The 18,154-nt window shown below is 40.0% G+C and overlaps 1 protein-coding gene across 1 annotated transcript in view; it reads right to left on the reverse strand.

The window, feature by feature from the left end:
- Positions 1-16,230, reverse strand: part of PTEN (phosphatase and tensin homolog) — a 106,367-nt gene extending 90,137 nt beyond the window's left edge. The window contains exons 1-2 of the mRNA XM_039547624.1: positions 16,122-16,230; positions 7,854-8,624 (exon numbers count right to left, since the gene is read on the reverse strand). Coding sequence (XP_039403558.1) covers positions 7,854-8,624; positions 16,122-16,230 — 880 coding nt within the window. The remainder of the gene's footprint in view (positions 1-7,853; positions 8,625-16,121) is intronic.
- Between the last annotated feature and the right edge of the window lie 1,924 nt (positions 16,231-18,154).

Genomic DNA, 18,154 nt, shown 5'->3' on the forward strand with positions numbered 1-18,154 from the left:
TAGCATCATCTCTACCCTAACCAAAGACTAATGTAAAAACTTCATTCTACTTGCATACACACAGATTTCAATTTTGCAATTTCTATGTATAAATACCAAATTAGAGTTAACAGACCCCCCCCGCATCACTTCCTAAACATTACAGAAAAACATCTTCCAGCCACTATTTGCAATTAGTTACTGTATCATTTACACAAACTGATAAAAACCATGTACAGAACTACACAAAATGTAATTATGAAAGAAACACCAACAGGATACCAAGGCAAATTATATAAACACCAATAAACCAAGTTACAATTCTGAGCAATCTACACACACTAGACTGAGAACGAAGGGGTTATGAAACGGATCTCAGGGGTGTTCATATGGTGTTTAAAAAAAAAAAAGAAAACTTACCTGTTAGTCCCTTGCTTTTTATGGCTTGCACTGGTCAGGGATACAGTCTATTACTGTTAAAATTTCTTATGTGGTAACTTTACACATAGTGCAAAGGGCCTAAAAATACTAACTTTAGATTTATCAGTAAGTTGTTTAATTTCACTTTTTTTGTGCTGCATTAAACATGGTGCCTGACAACACTGATTCAGGGAAATTCTGTCATTTCATTATAAAGACTAAGTTCAGCAAAGGCAGAAACTTCATATACAGAAGTCTTGCCTAAGAATAATATTAATTTATCATGTTTTGAAGGGCAATATATTCTGTATGGTTTTAGCTCATATGCTGGAAATTTCCCTTTTTCAAATATTTTTTGCTTCCTGAAATACAGTAACTCCTCACTTAACACTGTAGTTATGTTCCTGAAAAAATGCTACTTTAAGTTAAATGATGTTAAGCGAATCCAATTTCCCCATAAGAATTAATGTAAAAGGGGGAAGTTAGGTTCCAGGGATTTTTTTTCACCAAACAAAAGGCATTATATACTTATACTGTATGAGTTATAAATAATTTTAAACAATTTAATATTGTACTCACCAATGATGATTGTGAAGCTTGGTTGAGGCAGGGGAGTAGTGGAGTCGGGGCATGAGGTCTTGCTCCGCTCTGCCTGCCTGGCACTCCTGCCAAGGAGCGAGGTCACGGCATGGGGGCTTTCCCCGCTCCACCCGGTGTTCCAACTGGGGAGCAGATTTGGGGTGCGGGGGCTTGTACCGCCCACCCAGCGTTCCAGCCAGGGGCACATGGGCTTGCCCCACCCCACCCGCCCAGCATTCTAGCCAGGAAGCGTGTGGGCCCCAGAGCCCACTCCAGAACAGGAGCGCTGGGCGGGCAGAATAGGGCGAGCCAAACAACCTTATAACGGAATATTGTGTGACTTTAAACAAGTACGTTCTCTAATAGATCAGCAACCTAATAATGAAACAATGTTAACCGGGACGACTAAGTTACAAATTACTGTGCTACAGTACGTCACATAGGCCACTTCCATAAATTAGTATATTCTCATCAAGCTACAAGGAATTTCTGTACTCAAATTGCCACAGATCAAGATAATACAAATACACACATGTAATTGTGCCTTCCTCTGGCATAAATCAAAGGTACTTAGGTGCTTCTGAAAATTATTTAACACATAATAAAAACTACCAAGTTTTTCTAAATAAAGTAACTGCTACCCACACAGCAAACATTACACTTTGGAAACTTTCAATAGAGTTACTATATAATCATTAAGTGTACTGAGAATAATCAACTATGCAATGACAAAAAAAATCTTTACTAAGAGAGCTATTAGTCAACAATCAACAGATATGAAGAGACCTCACTGGTATTTCTATATATGCCATGCTGCAGCAATAGTAACCAGCCCCAATGTTTCACACGCTCCATATACAGGGCTATATTCTTCCCCGAGACACATGGGTAATATACTCTTTGAAGTTAACAAAAGTAGTTACATGCAACTATCTGAGGACAGAACTAAGGCTTAATGTTCAGACATTAGTGTGATGTCTACAAATTGCTAAATAGAGTACACATCCATAAATATGACAACACTCTCAAAGGCTGAAGTTTAACCCACCCATTGACATTTTACCTTAAAACAAAGGCTTAAAGGGTGGGATTTTCAAAACTGCTCAGCATTGGCCTGACTGCACTCCTACTGAAGTAAGTGACCAAACACCAGTAGTCGACACTTCTGAAAATTCCACTATAAAGTAATATGGTTTTAATAACCTTTCAAAAGCAAGTAGAGTCAGAATTAAGACAGCTAGTTGTACAGCTCAAATGGTATTGCGGATATCTCCCACGAGTTCATAATTTTGTACAGAGCACTAGAATATATAAATCAATGTTTAGTTAACATAGTTGCAGCCTTGAGCTTAAGTTTCCTTAGTCTGTTTAAACCAAATTTCAATTTTAGTATACATCTGCTCAGCTAAACCCTGCAACATTTTACACATTACAGGGCAGTACCCATTTTAATACAAGATTAGACAAATCCATTACATATTCCAAAACTACTTGTCCAACTAAGATTGAGTAATATTTGAGAGCATACAATTTCACTAAAGACAATTTTACTAGCTATTTTTTTAAATTATTTTTCAGACATTTACAAGTTATTCACTGTTTTTCTATATTCATTTCTCTCATACTTGAACAGAAGAATTCAAACAGAACATCTAGCCATCACTTGACTAGTAGCTACAAGTGAACACATGGAAGAGTTGGCAGCTTCTGTCCATTTAAAAGTGTACACAGGTAATTTGTTAATTTTTAACTTATGTTTAGCTTGTGCAAACAGTCTTCAGAAAAGCTGCACATTGACTAAAATCGTTAAGACAATGCAGAAATCAAGCAGTTCCTTGTGAAATTGGCACTATCATACCATTTATAGAACAGGAAAATACTAAGAGCCAAGATATAATTTGAATGAAAATACACTAAGTCTCCCTTCTAATACAACACAAAAATGCTGAGCTCAAAAGTGCATTTTTTGCAAAAGCAATTACTGAAATACATATTTTGTATGGGTTTTAGTTACCAAAACAGTGCTATCCATAAATACATAATACAAAAGTGGCAAAGTTAAATAATCTTCCTCACAAAAAGATAAGGGCTCACCTAATCAGTGGTTTGAGGGTTTTTTTGTGTTTTTTTTAAGAGCACAAATTTCTATATCTAACAGCACCTGGTTTTCTATCTTAGGTACTTATATGGTACCACAGTACCTGGACATGTCAAAATCTTTTTATCCTCAACACACACTACTGTGAAGTAGGGAAGTACTATTAACACATTTTACAAATTGGGAAAATGAAGCAGTGATTTACCCGAAGTTCACTCAAGAAGCTAGTAGTGGACCAGGAAATTGAAGCTGTATTTCTTGAGCTCCAGGCTAGTGATCCAACACTCTTCTGGTGCACATTTAAAAATAATAGCTATTAAGTACAATACTACAAGACGATATATGAGTAATTCAGTGATACCGAAACTAATTTTTCATGATCAAAATGCAACTTCCTAGACAATTCTCCAAGAGCAATTCAAACCTGTCAAGCTTTTAATATTGCTAAGCAACATAATGCATACCTAAACACAGGAATATTTTTTCACCAGTAAATTTAGTAAATGCAATGATTTACTAGTACATTTAGGAGTCATGAATTATATAGGGAATTTTAGTACCTTTGTATCAATTAAAACCTTCCATTACAAAATATATAATAAGAATCACTATATTGTGCCTCAGTTATAAAGACTGACTATCTAATTAAATGCAACCTCAAATATTGGTTCTAATTTAAATGGAGTATTAGATTTTTAAATATTTGATAATTAAGACATCACACCGTTACTTCGAATTTATTTTCCTAAAACCAAGCAGCAATAATTTATGGTAAAGTTATATGATCATTTTAAGATTTTATTCAAAAGTACACAATACTCTGACAGTAGTACTAATAGGAAAAAAATAGTTAATTACATTGTGAAACTTCAGCTCAGAATTTTGATTTAAGTAACCAATATATGCACAATTATTTTTAAATGTAATAAGAAGAAGAAGAAGAAGAACTTTTATAGGAGTTCATTGACATTAATATGCATAAAAGTCACTATCTACACAACTGAGTCCTAGCCCTGCTTCAGGATCAGTACAGGTGTCCTTGCTAGCTGATCTCAATGCAGTATGAAACTTTGGTGTAAAATTAACATTTTAAAATGTAGTGATCATAATTTGCCTTGACTGAAGCTGTGAACTGGTATGTAATATAGGCATCAACTAACTAAATTTTTTTAGACTTCTTAACTGACTGAAAGCTCCACAAAAAGATTTAAGTAAATTTCTACAGACTACATCTAAAACACATGCATTCAATCCAAGTTACATTAGATGGTTCTATACAATTGTTACCACTTAACTTTTATCAACCATAGCAAATTTTAAAAAATTAAGAACGTAGTTTCAGAAATACCGGGTATTCAAACACTGTAAAATTATTCAAAAATACAGTTAAGGTGTCACTGTAAGGAATCAGAGGCGGGTAAAAATATTTGATATTACTTTTAACTTTTTTTAAATGAATGGATATAATGCTGAAGACATCCCTTTCTACCACTATTCCAAGGATGTAAAAACTTCCACAAATGGTGCATGTTGAAGTGTGACATAAGAAATTTGTTTAGCAGGTTCAACCTATGTAATGTGTAAAAATCAGTGTAATCAAGTTAGAATCTTCTTTCTGCATAAATAATCTAAACTGATTTTATCATATGACACTTGTTAAGTGATTAGTTTATGATGTTTTGCTCATATAACATAATACCAACATATAAAAGCATCTCTGGTATTAAACCTGGGATATGATCACTACCCATACACAATTCCAACTCACCCCAAAAGAACATTTTGTAGTTGAAAAGGACTTATGACCTGTAAAATATGTTTAGGAATGTGTAAGCTAAGTAAATCTATGTTAGTTTTAAAAGGAAAAAAAAAAAGACATCCTGACTTTTGACATTAAAAATACAAGAAAAATCAAAATCCAAAAAGCTGACAATCCTTAGATCATATGATCATACACCACCTTCTGTGCTACATTTAAAAATCTAGTCTTTCCTTCTCAAAGTTATGAGCCATCTCTCTACCCACAAAAAAAGTTAACTCAACTAAGATTAGTTTGCAGTTACATGTATAAAGACTGATTAAGTTATACAGCAAGAACTTAGTACTAACTATCCTACTAACAACTTTGTCAAAGGGCTGCCTTGTGAAGCCTTCACAAAAGTGATGATAAAATCAAATGCTCACCAATTTAACAGGTTTAGTATTATAATACATCCAATTATATTTTGTCATTCAGTACATGGAGTCTTCTTCCTTCATTATCTGTTCAGAATCTTCTACAGTGAATACAGAATCTTATGGAAAATAGCATTTCATACTATTTTGATACTAACTCCTCCGTGAAATATTCTGAACTATTTCTAAAACCAATCTTTCCATAAACTTAAACAAGTTAAAACCAGAAGTTGGCTCTGTCCAAATTAGTTTGTCTTCTCACAAACCTCTAATGTAAACCTTTAAAAAAAAAATAGGTCTATGAATTTTTTTTTTAAGTCAGCAAAGTACAAAGACAAATTTTGTAATACTGAATGTATCGTGCAAAACTGTGAGCCGTATAAATGAGAAAATTAACTAAAATTCAAGAATCTTCTTGCCAAGAAGCCAAAAATAAGTATAAGCAGATGAATAGTTAAAAGGAAGTTCTGTTTTGTTATAGAAAGTCCTTCTGACATACACATTTTAGAAAAAATGTTTTAAGGACAAACCCTAAAACTGAGAAGTATGAAATCAGATTTCTTGCTATTGGTTTTCCATTTTTACCATCATTATAGAAGTGCATACACTATTTAGCGTAACAATAAAATTGAAGTCTGTAAGCTTTATTGTAGAGCAAGAAATTAGTCTTGTAGGTTTTATAATAACCTATATCTTGAAAATCCAGGTTTGTAATACTATCCACATCACAGAGAAATAAAAAGTTGAAAGAACTTAGAATGGAAGTCTGAAATGATAGCAACTCATTAATCGATCAGTATGTTCCCAAAACAGAATGAAAAATATTTACCAAAAAGCACTAATGCTTTACTAAGCAGTAGCTAGCGTTTTAAAAATCTAAATGGTCACTTCCTGGGATCACACATTTTGTTTAATAGTCTTCAAAATTTTAGGCTGAGACCCAAATCAATGTAATAGTATATATTCTGTACTACAAACACTTCACTCTCTCCATACAGAAGAAATCTATTATCTCTGATGCAATTCTGCTCACATTCTGAAGAGCAATAAGAGTATCTTGACTTTACTGTAAACCCATTCTAAACTCGAACCTCCTTCTGAAAATTAATACCATTTTCAATACTTAAGATATTTTTAGTGCTTGAATAGCATGTGATAAATAGCAGAACTTAATTCTGATAGTTTAATACATGACAATACAACCTTATATTCTATTAACTTTGCAACACACATTCAAAGCCAAACATCTGTCCATTGCTGCTACTATACATCTGTTTAAAGGACTATGCAGTTCTAATGCTTCATGGTTTGACTTGTTAGTCCTAATAGAGTTAGATTACATATCCCCGAACACTACATTTCTCAGAGTCCTATGTATTCAAAACATATCAGTCAGCTGGCAAAAAGAACCTCATCCCCTATGTTTGTGAAATGTCCTCACACACCTAAGCATAGGTACATTAATGCACACAAGATCTACCAGTATACGTCACTGAATGGACAAATTATTATTTTTAAGAGATCAATTTTTAAATTTAATGATAGTTATTTTCTTATGTTCTTTTTTCATTTTCTTATAGTCAAACGAACTTATTTTTAGTCAAAAACTGGAAACATATGCTTTGTTCACAGTCAGTAGATATTTTGTATCTATTTACACAAAGACCCAGGTAATAGCAAATCAAAGCTACACATGCACGAAAATTATGTCTCTGATTCAAGTAGTTGAGCTACCAATTAAAAAAGGCATCACTACATGCACCACAGTAGGACAAGTACATTTTATATTTGAACTAAAAACAACCAGCAAGATAAGAGGCACTATTCTGAACATGAGCAATGAAATCACTGTAAATGGGACAGGACACCTAAGAGAGAGAAATGTCAATACAGGCCATACTAGAATGCTTTAATTTCAAATAAGCACCAGTGTTAATCTCTACAATCACCATTTGCTAAATGTAATACCCAATAATCTGCATGACATCATCATCATTAGGGACCAAATAACTACTCAATCTCTATTTTGAGCTATATATGACAGAACCTAAAACACAACTATAGAGCAGGTAATGTTCATGCCCAATCCTACATCAATCAACTGGAAGGAAGACAACATTCAACCTGGGATATGCTTTTTCTATAACAGACTGCCTCCATTTTTCACAAAACAAATACGGTTGCTAAAAACTGACCAACTTGCAATAACTGCACAAACCTAGCCACATATTTAACTTTTTAATTTGATTTTGTTCGAAATAATTATGCCGACCATAGCTATACAAATAACACAGGCAAGCACACTAGGTAATTGCTGTAAAGGTCTGATGCAATAGCTGTAGGTGCAGTACTCATTTTCATTTTAATCTCATCCCTATCCTGGGTGCAGGGCCTAGGCCGAGAGCTCAGCCTGCCCGCCTGGGCTCTGGCTGCACTGGGGAGCATAGCAGATTCAGTCAGGAACATGGCAGCACTGTGGAAGGGGGAGGGGAGAACAGACACGCATCCCCGCTCAGCATTAACACGACAGGTCGCTGGGGAGATGATCACGGCTCCCAGAGGGACGGCGAGCCAAACGCTAGAGTGAGCCGGGCAAGGATACAGGTCAAATCTAAGTCGAAGCCATCCTCCTGGTATCTCCTTTTGTTCCTGCTGACGATCTCTTTGATGATGGCGGTCATGTCTGGGAGCCGGGGGCTGCTCAGGAACAGCGAGGACAGGCAGGGCAGAGGCGACGGCTTCTGCAGGATGCAGACGGCCCTGGCCTTGGCTGAGGCTGGTTCCCCTCTCCCCGCTGCTGCAGCGGCGGCCGCTGGGCTCTGGACGGCGGCCGGGTAATGGCTGCTGCTACTGCTGGATGGCACCGTGGACAGGGCCTGCCTCTGCGGCTCAGCCCGAGGCCCGCAGGCGGCGGCTGGGGACGGGGGAAGCAGCGAACCCTCCTCCCCCTGCGGCGGCTGCTCTCGGCGGCGGCGGCGGCCCCCTCCTTCCCCAGCTGCCCCGAGCGGCACTGGAGCCGCGGCGGCGGCGGCGGCGGAAGGGTTTAGAGTCGGCCCAGGTCCCTGAATGTGCCGCCGCCGCCGCCGCCGTCTTTGAGGCGATGGAGGCGGAGAGGGGAACTCTCCAGCGCGCCGGGCCCCAGAAATGGTGACAGCGGGTCGGACCCCCCCGTCCCGCTCCGCTCCGCTCCGCTCCCCGCCCGGGGCGGCGGCGCAGCCCGCGCGTTGGGGCCGCGCAGCCGGGCGGGCGGGCGCTCGCTCGCTCGCTGCCTCGCGGGAGGAGAAGGCGGCGTGTCCGGAGGCGGCTCGCACTGAGAAGCGAGTCTGCGCGGGCTCAGGCGTTGCGGTGCGTGCGGGGCTGCAGGCCGCCCGCTCTCATCGGCCCCGGCCTCCTCCGCGCCCGAGCGACACTGAGCGCCTCAAATTTCCATCATGGCTGCAGCTTCCGAGGAGAGACGGAGCGTGTCCCGCCCCCCGCCTCCTCCGCCGCCGCCAAGGAGAAATAGTCCCGCCACATCAGCGTCCAGCTGCCGCCACGACCGCTGTTCCTCCCTTCCGCTGCCTCGCCCGCTCCTCGGTGCTCTCCTGCGCCCCGGCGAAACGCTCTGAAAGTAGAGGGGTTGGGAGAGCCGTCCCGGGGAGCAAACGGTGAGCAGGCCACAGGGAAGCGGAAGGATATGATCACGCTACCGTGGCGACGGAGCTACTTCCCTGTGGGGTCACGTGGGGCTCGTCGGGTCCCTTTTCTGCCTGCAGCGCTCCACCCCTCTGTCCCTGTGATGAGGCGCAGCGCCTGCCTGCCCCTCCCGCGCAGGAGCTGGGGGGTCGCTACTGGGGCTGCAGCTGGGGTACTGCGGGGCAGAATCGGGCCTTGGACCCTGCAGCCTGGCTGCCCCACGAAGGGGAGGGTGTAGTAATATGTGGGTACCTGCCTGGCGCGGGTCACACCCCCATACCCACCAAGGCCAGGTACGGCCAATGCAGTGCTGGCGCTATAGGCTGCTTCTATCGTTCATGTTGGTTCCCTAGTGTTAGGGAGCGGTCAAGAGCGGGGGGCTCCACTGTGCTAGGCGCTGCTCACACAGACCAGATGGTCCATAACCAGACTGGCCAGAGGAAGCGTTGGGGAAGGGACATGGTACCCTAGCCCCTATGAACAATCCAATAGTAGCAAATGGCATGCCCGTTCCTTTTATTTTGGGGGAGGTGTTTAGGGGGTTACAGTCAGTGGGGATAAGCTAAAGGAAGTGGGAGAGGGTAACTGAGTAGGTGAGGAGTAAGGCCAAGGTGAAGAGATGGGAGCAAATATCAGTATGGAGGAGAGCATGGTTCTTCAGAACTGTAGAAAATACTGATGATGTCACCAGTGTACACTGGTTCCTGCTTTGAATGCAAATGCTGCTCCTGGTTTCTGGGATCACCATGTAGAGACTGGAAATGTGAGAACTGCTAGAGCATGCAGCATCTTCCCAGGTACTGGTTACAGTGGAGAGTTGTTTCCAAGGAGGAACAAGTGCTATACAAGAAAAACTGCAGAATAGCTGAGTGCAGGCCAGGGAGTAGAGCAGTCACCAAATGTGGTGATCCTGGGGGCAGTGTCAGGTGTGGAAGAAGCAGGAACCATATGTGGCGGATAGATTGTTTGTATTAAGCCCTGTAATATTAGGAATAGCTGCAGTGAGTTGAAATGTTTTGGTAAAATATGCTGTCTTGGTAAAGATTAAATGTTCGCAGAAGTGTATCAGTTTCCATGAAACTGTTTTGGGTCCTGGGCAGAGGCTCTATAGGTGGATGGGTGGGTTAGGATACTTAGCTGGGATGTGGGGGAGACCTAGGTTCATGTCCTTGTACTGAATCAAGCAGAGCAGGGACTCGAATTTGTCTCATACAGTCCAGCCAGTACTCTTAAGCACCAGGCTAGAGCAAGACACACCTCTTTCCTCCAATGCAATTCTGTTTTCATGAAAATTCAGAAGGAAAACAATTTTTTAAAGTTGGTGTGAAACAGAGATGTCATTTCCAGTTAGGCTGAGTAAGTAATCAGTCTGCAGCATGGATTATGGCTCCACCTGTTTTCTGTGAGCAGGGGACACCTATAAACCAGCCACAACTCCTTCCCCCAAAAAATTCAGGGTCATAGTTGTTGTCTGTTATACCTTTCTTACACAAGTCCTGCAACTAAGGCTATGCCTACACTATCCTTTTGTTGTTAAAACTTTTGTCGGTCAGGAGTGTGAAAAAAAAACATACCCCTGACACACAAAAGTTTTAAGGACAAAAAGCACCGCTCTGGATAGCACTTTGTCGGTGGGAGATGCGCTCCCTCATTGGGGGTGGTTTTATTTTGCCAGCAGGAAAGCTCCAGTCAGCAAAGAGCAGCTACACTCCATACCTTACAATGGCATGGCTGTAGCGGCATGGCTGTGCTGCTGTAAGGTATGCTGTGTAGACATAGCCTAACACAGTGATGCTAAAAACATTAGACCAAAACCTAAAAGCATGATATATGAGACACTGGGAAGAAAGGTAAAAATAACCACAAGCAGGATGGTCACATAACCGTAACCGATACCTCACAACGCAGATATGTGTAATTATAAGGTATGCTGTCCACACATATGCAATGATAACAAACGAGAAGTGGAAACACACAAACCCAATGGAATGATTGTGTAATCAACATAACAGAAAAGACTGAAGCAGAGAGATTTTTTTTACTCCATTGTCTAAAATAGAAGGGAAGGAGGAGATAGTTCATCAATTATGAGAAATGATCAAAGACTTCAAACAATAACAATGAAATACCTGAGCATGAGAATAATGGTGGACATAGCATGAAATCTATATAACAACCTGATACTTAATGAGAAATGTATATGAGATTAAACCACCAAAACAATGTGTTGTATCTACTTCTGATAAAGAGCTGAGGTCTCTTTTTCCTTTACATTTTAGCAACACTTGTATAACTTGTCAAGCCAATTAATTAGTTTGAATTTTCTAAAGAATAACCTCCGGCATAGAGGTGGTTTCTGAGCTAGTATATGGGCACCTACTGCCCCCTGCAGCCTTATGGGTCCCAGAGGAGTCAATCCAACCTGACAATAGGAAAAGAGAGCAGGGCATAGTAGCAGTACATTAACATCTGCAATTCACTAACTATGTTTCTTTCTCATCTCTTCCATACTCAACATAGGTGTACATATTGTTTTTGCATCATTCCCACCATACATATAGCTAAAGAGCATTGGAGACAGAGCATAGTGTGTAGATTATAAAAATCTCTCATATCTGCTACTTCAAATACTTGTACTCCACTTCTGCTAGTTCTGAGAAATTGCCCCATGAACCCAATTGTGCCTCATCTGAATGGGAAAATTACTTGCTTTGTGTGACAATTTGGGGGTTCTCTCCATATCACTTCTGAATTGTCGGATATTTTATTAAACTGAATTATTAAATTACTGTGTCATGGAAAGCCTATATATGTATGTGGATCCACCATGAGATAGCAGGGGTGTATTAGTCTCTGCCAGGCCAGAGACAATGGTGAGTGATCAGTACTCAACTGATCATCTATTCAAAGTAAAACACCTTCGGACAATGGGTTTGCTCTCACTGAGAGAAAACACTTGCTCCTCTTGTCTGATGGAAGCAGTGGAAACTTACCAAAAGGCAAAACAAAAGAAGCAGGTACCCCAGAATCTATAAAGAGGTGGGAATGGGAGGAGTAATTTTGCATCAGATTAAGATGAGAGAGGTTTCCATCATGAGGTTAGGTAGAATCCCCAAAGCCGACAAGTTGCAGAGATATTTCTCACACAGCCACACACGCATCAGCAGATGAAACTTCTGCCTTTTGACTTGGAAAGCAAATTGATACCATCAATTATCAGTTTCTTTTTTAGCAGAAAGGTGAAGTATTGTCTAATGCTAAAATAAATTTCCTAACACTAGTGATGGTATACATATAAAAAACTCTTGAGGACATTCTAATGCTGAGCACCAAGAATGGAAGCACTATTTGAAAACAGCATCCTCCAAATTCAGGGGAGCTAGGTGGGAAAATGAGAATCCTGAGATCTTCAAAGAAGCAGAATTACAAAGTAAGTAATTTTCTCTTCTTTAAAGATACTCTCTAAGCATAAGAATCCTGTGAAGACAGTAAGTAGCTTGAAGGATAATGCAAATAAAATGAAAATAGTCTACACAATAGGCCTCTTAACAAAGACCTATTGAAAAACAAGAGCTATGTTCTTTTGCTTTTTCTTAAATAAAAGGCTGCAGTAGATAGCTACAACAACAATGAAGCATAAATACAAGAGTCCTTGAGGGGCTCCATATGGACCCAAAAAAGAAAATATATCCAAATTAGCCGGAGTAGGGACTTCTTGAAATCACTAGTAAAGCCCGGTTGTCTTCAGTGTTGCAGAATAAAGCCCATCAAAGACATCACCCATAACAATGTACTAGTAGTAGAAGGGAAAACAGTATCATGCCATGTGTATTCTACCTTACCTTGTTTAATGAGAGGTCAGGTCACTTGTATCTCTTCCACTAGGATTTTTTAAATCCAAACAACTGATCAGTTGTGAAAAATGTCCTCCCCATTGTTGTTCAATGCAAGTGCTCAAAATCAGCACTTACATTAATTGCATGTATTATATTTATTTTTCAGAAATGTTCCCTTTCTCCATTGTAAACAAACAAACATAACCCAACAAGTGTTCCAAATCTGTTTCCATTTATATTACTGGTTTCTAAATACATCTTTCACCAGGATGTATACCATATGGGCTAGAACTTCAGATGTGGTTGACATAGGGTCAGCACATTTAGGCTGACAGCAACGGTGTCTCTTAGCCACCTTTGCATTTCCCTGATCTTGCCATCTGCCATGGACATGTCTGGGCCCTGGAGTAACATGGATGTTGCTTTCGGTTACTCCTAACTTCCCACAACACAGAGGGTATATTCTAACAGCCCTGGCTTGCCAATAGCTTGGTGATGACCTGACTTACACTTTTTTTCTTCCATGGGGTTATGTTGGGCTCTTCGATAGAGCCACTTATGCTAGCTCTGTGTAACGTGTGAGTTCCCCTTAAACAAATGGAGTCTTTAGGGACCTGGTAGAGACCTGGTAGAGACCTAGCAACTTTCTAGTTGCTTTGTGAATGACACTAAACAGGTGGAGCAGTCCTAGAAATTTGGCCCTATGTGTTTAGAAAGCTATAATATAATGCAGCAAAGACATTGACTTCAATGGGACTACTCATGTGAGTAAAGTTAAACATATCCATATTTGCAGGATTGGCAAAACAGATTTTGGACATTTGTTTATCAAAATTTGGGGTTAGGATGTGGGTCTTTTAGGGAAAAAAATTAAAACTAAAACCAAAATTTTCTAATGTTTGTACTAGGGCTGACAAGTGATTAATCATGCAATTAAAAAAATTAACCGTACTGTTTATAATAGAATACCATTTATTTAAATATATTTTTATGTTTTCTACATTTCAAATATATTGATTTAAATTACAAAATGCACAGCGCTCATTTTATATTTATTTTTATTACAAATATTTGCACTGTAAAAAACAAAAGAAATAATATTTTTCAATTCACGTAATACAAGTACTGTAGTGCAATCTCTTTGCCATGAAAGTTGAACTTACAAATGTAGAATTATGTACACAAAAATAACTGCATTCAAAAATAAAACAGTGTAAAACTTTAGAGCCTACAAGTCCACTCCATCCTATTTCTTGTTCAGCCAGTCGCTCAGACAAACAAGTTTGTTTACATTTGCAGAAGATAATGCTGCCCGCTTCTTATTCACATCACCTGAAAGTGAGAACAAGCGTTGACATGGCACTAGGGTGACCAAATGAGAGGAAGAAAATATCGAGACATATGGGGGGCCGCCAGCAGAGAATAATTAAAAAAAAGCTGAGTGCTGCCAGCAGAGCGAAATATAGGGACAAATTGCGTTCCAACCAAAGATCGGTCGGGACATGAGACAAACACCTAAATATCAGGATGTCTGGTCACCCTACATGCCACTGTTGTAGCCAGCATCGCAAGATATTTACATGCCAGATGCACTAAAGATTCATATGTCCCTTCATGCTTCAACCACAATTCCAGAGGACATGTCATGCTGATGATGGGTTCTGCTTGATAACAGTCCAAAACAGTGCAGACAGATGCATGTTCATTTTCATTATCTGAATCAGATGCCACCAGCAGAAGGCTCATTTTCTTTTTTGGTGGTTTGGGTTCTGTAGTTTACGCATAAGACTGTTGCTCTTTTAAGACTTTTGAAAGCATGCTCCACACCTCGTCCCGCTCAGATTTTGGAAGGTACTTCAGATTCTTAAACCTTGCGTGGAGTGCTGTAGCTATTTTTAGAAATCTCACATTGGTGCCTTCTTTGCGTTTTGTCAAATCTACAGCGAAAGTGTTCTTAACACAAACAATGTGCTGAGTCATCATCCAAGACTAATATAACATGAAATATATGGCGGAATGCAGGTAAAACAGAACAGGAGACATAAAATTCTCCCCCAAAGAGTTCAGTCACAAATTTAATTAACGCATTATTTTTTTTAACGAGCATCATCAGAATGGAAGTATGTCCTCTGGAATGATGGCCAAAGCATGAAGGGAAATATGAATGTTTAGAATATCTGGCACGTAAATACTTTGCAACGCCAGCTATAAAAGTCCATTGCAAATACCTGTTCTCACTTTCTGGTGACATTGTAAATAAGAAGTGGGCAACGTTATCTCCCGTAAATGTAAACAAACTTGTTTGTCTTTGCAGTTGGCTGAACAAGAAGTAGGACTGAGTAGACTTGTAGGCTCTAAAATTTTACATTGTTTTATTTTTGAGTGCAGTTATATAACAAAAAAATTACATTTTTTTAAATTGCACTTTCAAGATAAAGAGATTTCACTACAGTACTTGTATGAGGTGAATTGAAAAATACTATTTCTTTTGTTTATCATTTTTACAGTGCAAATATTTGTCATAAAAATAATAATATAAAGTGAGCAATGTACACTTTGTATTCTGTGTTGTAATTGAAATCAATATATTTGAACATGGAGAAAAACATCCAAAAATATTTAATACATTTAAATTGGTATTCTAGTCTTTAACAGTATGATTAAAACTGAAATTAATCACGATTAATTTTTTTATCGCAATTACATTTTTTTAGTTAATCGCATTAGTTAACTGCAATTAATCAACAGCCCTAGTTTGTACCTTTATATTCACAGTACCTTTGGCCTAATGTTAGCTAACAGCAAGAAACTAAAGGATGAGAGTGCAGAGTCTATAAACAACTTTTCTTTTTGTATAAATCAGTGTTTACCAGCAACTATATTCCTTATCCCTTTCTGCAGGAGAATTTTACTTGAAGATATTGATTTAAATCTAAAGCCCTAATGCTAATCTGTGGGTGGACCTGCAGAGATTCACTGATTTTAGGGACCAGCCCTTATGTAGTCACTTGCAGGATCAGAGTATTAGGTATAAAGAAGTAAGAAATGTTGGTGGTGTTTAATATGTTCAATTAGTTGTTTTAATAATGTATTTCTAAGGTAATATTAAGTGAATCACTAGCTTTAACGGAATTTAATATGGAGTATATGGACTATGACCTTTGGACTCCACCCTTGTAAGCAAACATGTTTACAACTTAGACATTGGAGTCCTCTGGCTCAAACTGGACAGAACCAGTTTTTCCCGCCAAAAAAGACTATATAAGACCCTGCTCAGTGCCTGCGTGCGGCTGTCCATTCCAGTGGCAGTGCGTGCATGGTCAGATCTTCCTAACACTCAGAGCTAGTGAGAAGAGTACCGTCTATCCTACAGCGAGGCTGAGGAAGGAGAGGCCTGTCATCACTATCCCCGTCACAGCGAACTGAATCCATTTTACCTGTGGAGGGTCCTGCTTTCCTGGTGTCCATCTTCCCAGAAGGTCTCCCCACCTTCAACAAAGTCCAACAGTCATCGGGACTCCCCAGTAGTCCTCCTCGAAGGCTCTAAATCAGCTAGAGAGTAGAAGGTCCTGGGCTTCGCACCCGCAGCTGTATTGGGGTTTCTTTTGTTTTCTAAACGCCAAGGTAGGTTTTGTGGGTCTGAGCTTCAAGCTCCTAAAGCCAGTCACTGAATCACTGTATGGTTAAGTTTGTGTTTCTTCCCCTCCCCACCATTTTCCCCAGTTTTCTGTACCTTTGCCCTTAATATATTTACTTTTGTTTGCACCATACTTTTTCTTATATAGGCTTCTATTACCCCCCACTCCCTGTACTGATTTTTCACATTTGCTGTCTATATCCTAGCCAAGGATATAGAAAGTATTAAACTGATTTTGCTTCAGTAAGGCAGCAAATATTTGTACAAAAAACAATGTTATAAATGTTTAATTTTTGACAGAAATCAACACACAACCCAGTTTGTGCGGCATAAAATATAAGCATCAACCTTAACTTTGAACTGACATTTGTTGGCTTGTGAAACAATTCTATTATTTTTCTTTGTGTACTTCTTCCAAAATTTTTCTTCATCTGTGAAGTTTAGTGCCAAAGTGGCCAAACAGTTTAGTGCCAAGATTTGGATTTTAGAGTTATTTTGTTGTTGTTGTTGTTGTTTTAAAATGTGTATGTTTGAATTTAGTTTATTCTTAATTTCAGCAAACAGATTCTTTTTGGGGAGGGGAGGGGAAGAGAGGTGGAGCAGGGAAGAGTCCTAAACATTCTCCTGCAGTGCTGGTAAACCAAACACAACAGCCATTATGCTAGTGCACAAAACATAGAAAGTAAACTGATCAGTTTAGTTTCACTGTTCAAAATGAGCAAGTACAAACAGTAAATAGTATAAGTGGAGTAAATTAGTAATGCAAGATGTCAGCATCACATTTTTTTAATTTATGCTGATTCTCTTGACAGTGCTCTTTGAGGTTTTTAAAAAGAAACAGGAAAGAAAATATTGTCTAGATTATAAATTTATTTGCCCTTTGAGACTGCAGCAGTTCTGAAAAAGGATGGTCTTGTGTAAACTGATATGCATATTTAGGCTGTCATGGTCTCTCCCTGTCAGGCTCAGGGAGGGGCCACTCTGCCTCATTGCATCATACAGCAAACAGCCCATCAGCGGTCTAGAGGCTCTGGCCTTCTGGGTGGGGCCACACAACACACAGGTTTTAGACCAGAGCCTCCTGGAAGGGGAAGACAGCAATTCACAGTCTAGGGGCCTGCAGCCTCCAGGCTGGGGCAGTCCACAAACCAGGCACAGGTCTTCCAGCCTAGGGTGAGTAAGCCACCACCCCAGGGGAGGGGGAACGTTGGCCCACCCTACTCCACAGGGTCCCAGTCCAGCGCCCTAACAGTGGCAGATGGTTTTGCCACTGGGTCAGTGGGGAGCCCACTGAAACACATAGCCTCTGCATGTCTCACCTTCAGGGTATGTCTGGACTGCAAATGAAGATGTGACTGTAGCACATCTTTAATCTAACTAACACAGGTAACAGTAGCAATGTAGATGTGGTGGCATGGGCTTCAGCATAGGCTAGGAACCTGAGTACAAGCCCTACACTGTATAGTAAATCCAGGTCTATGTTCCCTCCCCATCCCCCGCCTACAGACCCACTCTTTCCAAGCTTGCACTTGAACATCCACATAGTATTGATACTTGAGCCTCATATCTGCAGGTATGCATCCATACTGCAGTATGCACACGAGTCAGATGCTGTGGTTTCTTGGGGCATATCTCAGGGATCGTTGCACCCTTACTAGCTGTAGGTGCTCTAGGGCTTGGTTCATGGTATATTGTGGGAAACCTGTCGGTCCATCCACAGTACTTGACTGGAAGTATTCTTAGGCCATCAACACA

Source organism: Mauremys reevesii, linkage group 7 (assembly GCF_016161935.1).
Source record: "Mauremys reevesii isolate NIE-2019 linkage group 7, ASM1616193v1, whole genome shotgun sequence".
Classification (NCBI taxonomy): domain Eukaryota; kingdom Metazoa; phylum Chordata; order Testudines; family Geoemydidae; genus Mauremys; species Mauremys reevesii.